Genomic DNA, 9,833 nt, shown 5'->3' on the forward strand with positions numbered 1-9,833 from the left:
GGAGGAGTTAACCTCATGACCTTCCAATGTTCATGGATTGTAGTCCCACTTAATGCAATTTGCTTGCAATTTTTTCACTTGGCTAATGGTTTTACCATAGTCGGCCTTTAGACAATAAATTTCCTCTAAAATGGTGGATGAACTGCTCACCAGCAATGAATTTGCCCATATGACATGTTAGTACAGTATTCGCTTACCGTTTAAAAAAAATCAAACATAATTCTTATTTTTTAGGGCATGTTTGGCTAAGCTTTTTGAAAACAACTTATTGACTTATTGGCTTTTTAAAAAAGTCAGTATGAAGTGACTTTTTGAAAAAGTCACTTTTCCTCTCACATACACCCTGGTTGCCAAACATCATTTTGAAGCTTATGACTTTTTAAAAATCCAATAAAACAATAAATTGTTTCAAAAAGCTTAGGCAAATTATTCCATAAAAACTAAAATATCTCATGAATGAATATCAATAAATGTAAAGGAGTAATTAAAAAAAAAAAACAAAAACAAACAATGGCTATGGTTCACACTTCTTCCATCTTCTCAACAAACTTGATCCATCTCCAACCTTCAACAAACCCAAACCCCATCACCAAATTCACCTCCCCCCACACAAGAAACAACAACTTCCGACCGCCACGTGTCGCATCCATTCCTTACCCTCCAATCAACGTCGACTATCTCCAAACAGAGTTCAGCGGCCATGGCGCCTCCTTCACGCGCCTCGGCGAAACCTGTGTCGTCAGGATGGGATTGGACAACGGCAGCGTCGCCACTCTCATGCTGCCAAGTGGACTGATTACGTCATACAAGGCGCCTATGTGGCATGGTGGGTTATTAGAGTTGCTGCATACGTCCGTGTCTGAGGCGGATGACGGTAGTGGTGCGGTTGTTCGTGGTGGTGTTTCGTTAGCTTTTAAATGTGACGGTGACGGTAACGGTAACGGAGGGGTTTTGTGGTCTCCGAGTGTGTGGAATCTTCGTAGTGTTGGTGGGAGTCCTGATGAGTCTATTCAGGTGAATGTGTTATATGTTTGAACTCTCATGCAAGTTTAATCCAAAAAGTTAATGGTCGTTAACTTTAATCCAAAAAGTTAATGGTCGTTAACTTTGACTGTTAAATGAGGCATAAAAAAGTAATTTTTCATTTTTATTTTCTTTTTCTATTTTTTACATGTCTTTAAAATGATATATATACGGATAAAACAAATTAGAAAAAAATTAAATTGCCTTTTTTACCCCTCATTTAACGGTCAAAGTTAACGACCGTTAACGGAAATGGTACAAATTTCAAATTTGATCTGGACCGCTGGACCAGCATAATTGAACAAACTAAAGGGATGAAAATGACAGTTAACGCTTGAAACTTTTGTATGTTTTAAAGCGTAAATCGTGTTTCACCTTGACCCGTTATATGTTTACTTATGGATATAAATAATACCTAATAACTTAGCATTTTCCATATGTAAAATCTAATTATTAACTTTTGCAAAAACCCTTAAAATGGTTTAACATGTCATCTCACTTATTAAACGAGTCGTGATCAGGTTGGCATGTTTAATAAACTGGTTGCGTCAGACGACCCAAAACCTGTTTTTTTTTTTTTTTTTTTTTTTTTTTTTTCCGTGTAGTGTTCTAGTCGTGTTAGGAATTGCTGCCCCAGTCAGGGGCGGACCCAATGATATAGTAGCCGTAGCACGGGCTACGGCTCAAGTGCGTATTCGTAGTATATTTTTATTTATTTTTTTTCGGTTTTATATCAAGGATACCCTAAAAATAATACAAGGATACCCCTAACCAACCCAAAATAATATAAGGATACCTCTAAACAACCCAAATTGGGTTCATCGGAATTTCATTCTATCTTTGCCGAAGTTGCAGGGTAGGCAAGTGATGTGAGGTGAGGAAGACAATTGGTAAGATGGTAAATATATTAGTAAGCGAGGGGTATTTTTGTAATTAGCCATGTCCAATAAGAGAGAGATGCTACTATAGTCAATGACCTACTGACATTTCTTGTCAAATTTAATAATAGTTTAAATAGTTTTTCATTTACTAATTACTTATTATTTATTTTTAGTTGTTAGTTTAATTAATTTATTAATTTAGCTTACAAAATACAACCAGCTTTTATTTTATTTAATTTAATTTAGTAGACTTACATAAATAATTAACTATATATAATTTTATTTAATTTAGTAGGCTTACATAAATAATTAGCTATATATAATTTAATAATAGTTTAAATAGCTCTTTTTATTTTCTAACGTTTTTACTTATTATTTATTTTTAGTTGTGAGTTTAAGTTTTTTTTTTGAACGGTGTCTTTCTTTTTTAGTGACCCAATGTAACACCGCCTAAACGGCGGCCCTAGCCAAGATCTGCTCAGACTACGTTGTCTTAACCGGGCCCGTGCTAGGTTGGTCAGACTTGGTTATGGCACTGTTAATAATATAACTGAAATTGTGGCCCAATTAGTTAGGTATTTGTTTTATTTTATTTATTTATTGTCGTTTTTTATATTGTATGATTGCACGGTAAAAAAAAATTTTTGGGATACCCCTGATTTAATGGGCTAGTTCCGCCACTGGCCCCAGTGTACAAGTATATTATGTTGTTACAACGGTTGTTTTACTTGAAATTGGAGTTTTGCCCATGCTAAAATTGATTTGATTATATACTAGGTTGAGTTGATCAGTAGCAATTCAGAAGACAAAATTGAATTCAAACACATTGTAACACTGCAACAAGATGCCATAAGCTCAGAGGTTGTGATTACCAACTCAAGATCATCATCACTCAAATTAATGGGCTCGATCATTGGTCACTTAGCGATAAGCACGCCAGAAGCAGCCTATGCAATCGGGCTTGAGAGCTCCAATTACTTTGTCAAGCCACCAATTTTCTCAAACTTCAGCATCGTTCCTCCGGATTTCGACAAAAATGAGTCGGGTTGGTTTAAACAACTTCTATCAGGATGGGGACTTGGAAGCCAGCAAGATAGTTTGAGTGATAATAACAGGCAAGAAGATGAAGAGATTGAAGGTGAAGAAGAGGATAACTACAAGCATTTAACTGAGAAAATGAGCATGATTTACACCAGTGCTCCTAGAAATTTCACCATCATGGACAGGGTAATTCTCTTAAATCCTATCTGGTATTTTTATCCTTAAAATAGAAAGTATAACTCACAAAGCCATAGTAAAAATAACTTATTTGGTACTAATAAGAACCATGTTTTATAATTGGACTCCAAAACCAATCGAACCGGTTTCAAAAACCAGATGGTGTCGTAAATAATATAAAAAATAATATATGGAACCTTTATCTTAGATCTACACCGTTATCATTCCACACCGTTATCATTCCACACCGTTATCTTTGGGTGTTGATTTGCAATGTTAACAAAATATGAAGCCTAAAACTAAAAAAAAAAAAGAAGAATTACGGAGCACAAAGTAGTAAATAATTAGGGGTGCAAACGAGCCGAGCTCGAGCTCGTTTAACTTATGAAGGCTCGAGCTCGGCTCGTAGATAGTTTTTCAAGCTTGAGCTCGGCTCGCTTAATACTTATAAATTAATTTATATTAAATATAATTATTATTTTATATATAATTTAGTTATTTTTTCATAATATTATAAATAGTATTTATTTATTATTGTTTAGATATATGTTTAATATATATTAATTAAAAATTGTATAATTAGTGGGCTTGTGAGCCGGCTCGAGCTCGATAAGTGAAGCTAGGGCCAGGCTCGTTTCCTAAACGAGCTTGTTTTTAGGCTCGGGCTCATGCTCAGGCTCGAGCTCGTTTAAGCTCCGCTCGTTTCGAGCTTTTTTACGAGCCGTGTTCAAGTAGCTCTCGAGCTCATTTGCACTTGCACCCCTATAAATAAATCAGGAGATATTGGAAGGTTAAAAAACTTGAAAATACGTTTCTGCCACCGGTCTGGTCGACAATTTTACCCGGTTGGTGATAATTGGGCGGGATCAAATGGAGGCGGTTCAAGAATACTCGACCGGACCAATTGTGTAGGTAGTTCCTGGTTCGACCGGCTGGTCCGGTCCGGATCTGAAAATAGCGTAAAAACTCATAAGCATTGTACCTTGCAGGGTAAAAGGAACTCAGTGGGGGTGGGTAGAGAAGGTTTTAATGAGTTGTACATTTTCAGCCCCGGCTCGAGCCACAAACCATATGGCAAGTACTCATATCTATGCGTCGGTCAAGCCGCATTGCTCAAACCAGTGACCATAGGTCCCGGTTCTGAATGGAGAGGTGCACAGCACTTGCACAACCCAAATCTTTAAGCATGTATACATTTTATATTACATGTGATGTATAAAAACAGTTGCTTGTTTTAGAGTTTAGAGACTGTTGAATGTTGATAAATGTTTTCAACCCTTCATTTTGTTCCTAAAAGGTTTCTGTTAAGTTACTATTTATAGAAAGCAACAATAACCAACCAATTGTTTTGGATTAAATCACTAAACGAAACAATAATCGACAAAACCGGATCAATTTGATCAAAGTAAAATTTGCGCGGCGGACTGCAAGTGGGCGTTATGTCAGCTCATCAAAAGACAAGGTTGATAAGTCCGGTGAGGCATCGGAGGATTACACAAATTACACGGTTCATATCGCGGACAATCGACCTGAGACATCAGTGGCTACAAAAGCCGAAGAACAACAATACGTTTCTATTTCACTTTTACCGGAGGTTTCAATAGAGCATAGATAAAGCCACTGATTCGGAAGTGACCCACCCGCAAATGGCGGGACCCAAGGGCCCATCGTGTGCCAGGCCGGCTTGTGATCGCGAGGTTATGAAGGATGAGTGGGGCGTTGATATCTATCCTTGCGAATGCCGGTTCGTAACTCGTTTATGTCTTGTACATGGCGTAATGAAAACCATTTGATAACTCGTTTTTTGTTGTGTTTACAGGTTTAAGATCTGTAGAGATTGTTTTTTAGATGCACAGAACGAGACGGGATTGTGTCCGGGATGTAATCAACCATATAAAACGAACGATGGCGTTGGGAAGAGCGGCCGCGGCGGTGGTTTTGAAGATCCGGCTGATAAACCATGGCAGCCGCTCACCCAGAGAATACCGATTCCATCGAATATCATCACTCCGTATAGATTATTAATAGTGGTTCGTTTAGTTGTGTTGGGTTTCTTTTTGACATGGCGAGTTACGCACGTGAATGATGATGCGGTATGGTTATGGTTCATGTCAATCGTATGCGAGATATGGTTCGCGTTTTCTTGGATCCTTGATCAAATCCCGAAACTTTGTCCAGTAAATCGGTCAACGGACCTCGAGCTTCTTCGTGAAAAGTTCGAAACACCCGATAAAACAAAAAACCCCGAGGGTCGTTCTGACCTCCCGGGTCTTGATTTTTTTGTATCAACCGCTGACCCGGAAAAAGAGCCGCCGTTGGTCACCGCCAACACCATTCTCTCGATCTTGGCTGCTGAATACCCGGTTGAGAAGCTTGCTTGCTACATATCCGATGACGGTGGTGCACTTCTGACGTTCGAGGCAATGGCCGAGGCGTGTGGGTTAGCCGATCTATGGGTCCCGTTTTGCCGAAAACACGACATCGAACCACGGAATCCCGATACTTATTTCTCGTTAAAAGGTGATCCGACGAAGAACAAGAGACGGAAGGATTTTGTTAAAGATCGGAGGAGGGTGAAACGGGAGTATGACGAGTTCAAGGTGCGGATTAACAACCTGCCGGATACGATAAGGAGAAGATCGGATGCTTATAACACGAAGGAGGAGATGAAGATGCTACACACCATTCGGGAAAGTGGTATTGACCCGACCGAGCCAATAAAGATCAAACGGGCCACATGGATGGCCGACGGCAGTCATTGGCCCGGTACATGGTCTAACCCTATACGTGATCACGCCAAAGGGGACCACGCTGGCATCTTACAAGTAATGTTGAAACCTCCGTCCCCGGATCCATTATACGGGTCAGGGGACGGTCTTGTCGACTACTCAGATGTCGATATAAGATTACCGATGTTTGTATACATGTCACGAGAGAAACGTCCCGGCTATGACCATAACAAGAAAGCCGGGGCGATGAATGCACTTGTACGTTCTTCCGCGGTCCTATCAAACGGTCCGTTTATCTTGAACTTAGATTGTGATCATTATGTAAACAATTGCATGGCGGTTCGCGAAGGGATTTGTTTCATGATGGATGGTGGTGGTGAAGACATTTGCTACATTCAGTTCCCGCAACGGTTTGAAGGAATCGATCCTTCTGACCGTTACGCCAATCATAATACGGTCTTCTTTGATGGAAACATGCGTGCACTTGACGGGATACAAGGCCCGTTTTACGTGGGAACCGGATGTATGTTTAGACGATTTGCATTGTATGGATTTGATCCACCGAATCTCGGCTTGTTAGCGTCTGGAAAGAAGGGTGGTGATGGTACCGAATCGGCTTCGGAGACACAAGCATTGAAGGCTACGGACTTTGATCCAGACCTTAACGTTAATGAGCTACCAAGACGGTTTGGAAACTCGATACCTTTGTCGAATTCGATACCTGTAGCCGAGTTTCAAGGTCGACCGCTTGCTGACCACCCAACGGTCCAGTATGGTCGACCTCCTGGCGTCCTTCGGGATGCTCGTGAACCGCTTGATGCCACTGCAGTTGCCGAAGCTGTCTCCGTAATTTCTTGTTGGTAATGTCAAATTTCGAAGTTTGAAATCTTGTCATTTTCATCCAAAAAGTTTGAAATCTTGTCATTTTCATCCATGAGGACCAAATTTCAAGGGATGAAAGTCGCAATAAATTGTTAAACTCAAGGATAAAAATGACATAAAACGTAAATCTAAAGAACTCAAATGCACAAAAAAGTCATTTTGGATGAAAATGCATAAAACCTAAATCATTGATTATCCTTGTCACTTCAAATATTCTAAGAAAAACTAATACTTTTCTGAAAAATTAAAAATCGATCCAAAGCAAACTTCAACCCTCAAAACCACTAAAGTTGGCCTACCCAGCAACAATGACGGACCCAGAAAATATTTTTAAGTGGTGCAAACGAGGGGTTTAACCAAATTTTCAAGGGATGCGATTGGGATTTTTTTCCCTAGAAAACGCATCCCTTGAAAATTTGGTTAAACCCCCTAGAAAATTTACTAATCTTTTTTTTTCAAGGGGTGCGCCTGCCCACCCAGACCTCTACCTAGGTCTGTCCCTGCCCAACAAACCCGACTGGTTTGATTATGTCATTCCTCAAAACCATAATTAATAGTTTGGCTCATAACTTTCATCAAAACCGCTCGAGTCAAACAATATAAGGGTGAAGGGGGTGCTCACCTAATAGGTGAGTCCCCTCTCTTACGTCAAACCAATCCCCGTGTGCCACGTCAACTCCCCTCTTAAACTCCCCTAACACCCCCATTTGATGGCGCCACTCCCCTCTTAACTCCCCTTATTTTTTTATTCAAAAAAAAAAAAAAAAAAACAAAGAAAAGCTTTGATTGGTTGAAAGTGGGCTGGCCCCACCACCTTTCCCCTCTCCTCCTTCGGTGAGCCGCCACCGGTTTCATCCCTCTCTCTCACTCACCGATTGAACGGCGCCACCCTACCGCTCGGCAAAACCAGTCCCCGAAATGGGTTGCCGCTTACGCCCCGTCCCCCCTAACCGAGTACTATGTATATAATGTATAAGAACCAAAAGAATATTAAAAATAATAGAGCAATTTGCAATTTTCATCCACGAGGTTTGGCCTTTTGCGACTTTCATCCAACTGCTTGTTTTTTCGCATGCGAGTCCTTGTCGTTTCAAAATCTTGCCATTTTCATCCTTGAGGTTGGCAATTTATTACGACTTTTGTCCGTTGAAATTTAGCCCTCAGGGATGAAAATTACAATATTTCAAACTTTTTGGATAAAAACAAACATTTAGACAAAGTGGCAAAAGTAATATATATAATTTATAGACTCATGTTGTTGGTTTAAACAACACAGGTACGAGGACAAAACGGAGTGGGGTGATCGAGTGGGTTGGATTTACGGATCAGTAACCGAAGACGTGGTAACCGGATACCGAATGCACAACCGCGGGTGGCGATCAATCTACTGCCTAACAAAACGAGACGCTTTTCGCGGGTCTGCACCCATCAACCTAACCGATAGACTCCACCAAGTCCTCCGCTGGGCCACGGGCTCGGTCGAAATATTCTTCTCAAGAAACAACGCATTTCTAGCATCAAAACGCCTAAACTGGCTACAACGTTTAGCATACCTCAATGTTGGCATTTACCCATTCACATCACTCTTTCTCATTGTTTATTGTTTTCTCCCAGCACTCTCATTGTTTTCGGGTCAATTCATTGTTAAAAATGTCAATGCCACTTTCCTTATATACTTATTGTTGATGACATTGTGCTTGATCGGTCTCGCGGTGTTGGAAGTCCGGTGGTCCGAGGTGTTGTTGGAAGATTGGTGGCGCAACGAGCAGTTTTGGTTGATTTCTGGTACGAGTTCCCATTTAGCGGCCGTCATTCAAGGACTTTTGAAGGTGACGTAGGGATACCCTTCACAGTTTTCTCTATATTAATTATCAAAACATTTTTCATTTTTCATTTTTGACCACAACACTTTTTCAGTTTCAACTTTGCTCCCCTATACTTTTCATCTTTTATAAATTTGTCATTTTACGTTTTTGTCTAAAATTTTCCAATAAACACGTTGCAATGCACATGTGTCAACGTCTATTTTTGGCGGTTTAACGACCCCGTCACAAATTGCCGGTCCTGAGCTAACTTAGTTAATTTTTTATGTTTTACGGTTCGGTCTAATTTTTACGAGTTAACACGCCGCAACGAGAGTGCGTTGTTCAACGTTTTTACGTTTGTTCGATTTAATGGTCGAGCCACAAAGTGCTAGCTTTAAATACTAGTTTTATAATTATTTGTATTTAAAGTTAGTGAAAAATCATTTCCAATATTCTTTGCAACAGGTGATTGCGGGAATCGAGATCTCGTTTACTTTGACGGCGAAAGCGGTTGAGGATGCTGACGATATTTACGCGGAGTTATATTTGGTGAAATGGACGTCTCTCATGATTCCTCCGATTGTTATCGGGATGGTTAATGTACTCGCGATGGTGGTGGCGTTCTCGAGGACGATTTATAGTGTAGCGCCACAATGGGGGAAGTTTGTTGGTGGCGCGTTTTTTAGTTTTTGGGTGTTGGCTCATTTGTACCCATTTTTTAAAGGGTTGATGGGGAGGAGACGGAAGACACCCACGATTGTGTTTGTGTGGTCCGGGCTCATCGCCATCACCCTCTCGTTGTTGTGGGTTGCTATCAACCCTAGCTCCGGCCCAGCTGATTCCGTTGCAGGAGGATCTAATTTTGAATTTCCATAAATGACTAAAATGTTTGTTTGTAGCCTATGACTTCCAACCGGTAGAGATGTTGGAAGTTTTTAGGATCATGTTTAGTTTTCCTTTATGGTATTATAGTAGTGGTGTATTTTTTGTAACAATTTATATACACTAATGTAAACATTTATTTTGGGTAAACATTTATTTTAAGAAAACAAAAAATGAAAACATAATATCATGTACTTTAAATTTAATTTAGCTTAGTGTAAAGTAATTTAGATTTTCATCACAATAAACGGTCTCTAAACAATCTCAATAAATATATATGCATAATTTTGCTAGAGAAATTTGACATTTCTTTCCTTTCTTTTACACACAATCACATAAGCTTATTTAACAAAATAAATAAATAAATAAATAAATTCGTGAAAAACTTGGTGAATGTGTGAATTTAATCATAA

At 39.7% G+C, this 9,833-nt stretch overlaps 2 protein-coding genes across 2 annotated transcripts; both read left to right on the plus strand.

The window, feature by feature from the left end:
- Positions 1–482: 482 nt before the first annotated feature.
- Positions 483–4,437, plus strand: LOC110898164 (protein NDH-DEPENDENT CYCLIC ELECTRON FLOW 5). Its single transcript, XM_022144921.2, has 3 exons — positions 483–1,014; positions 2,682–3,131; positions 4,112–4,437. Exons 1-3 carry the CDS (start codon positions 511–513, stop codon positions 4,304–4,306), a joined length of 1,149 nt encoding a protein of 382 aa, XP_022000613.1. The 5' UTR covers positions 483–510; the 3' UTR covers positions 4,307–4,437.
- A 114-nt stretch (positions 4,438–4,551) lies between these two features.
- Positions 4,552–9,512, plus strand: LOC110898163 (cellulose synthase-like protein D4). The gene is made up of 4 exons (XM_022144920.2): positions 4,552–4,866; positions 4,942–6,711; positions 8,010–8,562; positions 9,004–9,512. Exons 1-4 carry the CDS (start codon positions 4,769–4,771, stop codon positions 9,412–9,414), a joined length of 2,832 nt encoding a protein of 943 aa, XP_022000612.1. The 5' UTR covers positions 4,552–4,768; the 3' UTR covers positions 9,415–9,512.
- The last annotated feature ends 321 nt before the right edge of the window (positions 9,513–9,833 follow it).

The sequence above is a fragment of the Helianthus annuus genome, chromosome 13, assembly GCF_002127325.2.
Source record: "Helianthus annuus cultivar XRQ/B chromosome 13, HanXRQr2.0-SUNRISE, whole genome shotgun sequence".
Taxonomy (NCBI): Eukaryota; Viridiplantae; Streptophyta; class Magnoliopsida; order Asterales; family Asteraceae; genus Helianthus; species Helianthus annuus.

Bases quoted from the DNA above. Each gene is read 5' to 3' on its own strand.
- LOC110898163 (XM_022144920.2), top strand. From the start codon at position 4,769: ATGGCGGGACCCAAGGGCCCATCGTGTGCCAGGCCGGCTTGTGATCGC. The intron at 4,867-4,941 runs GTTCGTAACTCG...TTGTGTTTACAG, and splicing joins ATCTATCCTTGCGAATGCCG to GTTTAAGATCTGTAGAGATT. The intron at 8,563-9,003 runs GTGACGTAGGGA...TCTTTGCAACAG, and splicing joins TCATTCAAGGACTTTTGAAG to GTGATTGCGGGAATCGAGAT.
- LOC110898164 (XM_022144921.2), top strand. From the start codon at position 511: ATGGCTATGGTTCACACTTCTTCCATCTTCTCAACAAACTTGATCCAT. The intron at 1,015-2,681 runs GTGAATGTGTTA...ATTATATACTAG, and splicing joins GTCCTGATGAGTCTATTCAG to GTTGAGTTGATCAGTAGCAA. The intron at 3,132-4,111 runs GTAATTCTCTTA...TGTACCTTGCAG, and splicing joins ATTTCACCATCATGGACAGG to GGTAAAAGGAACTCAGTGGG.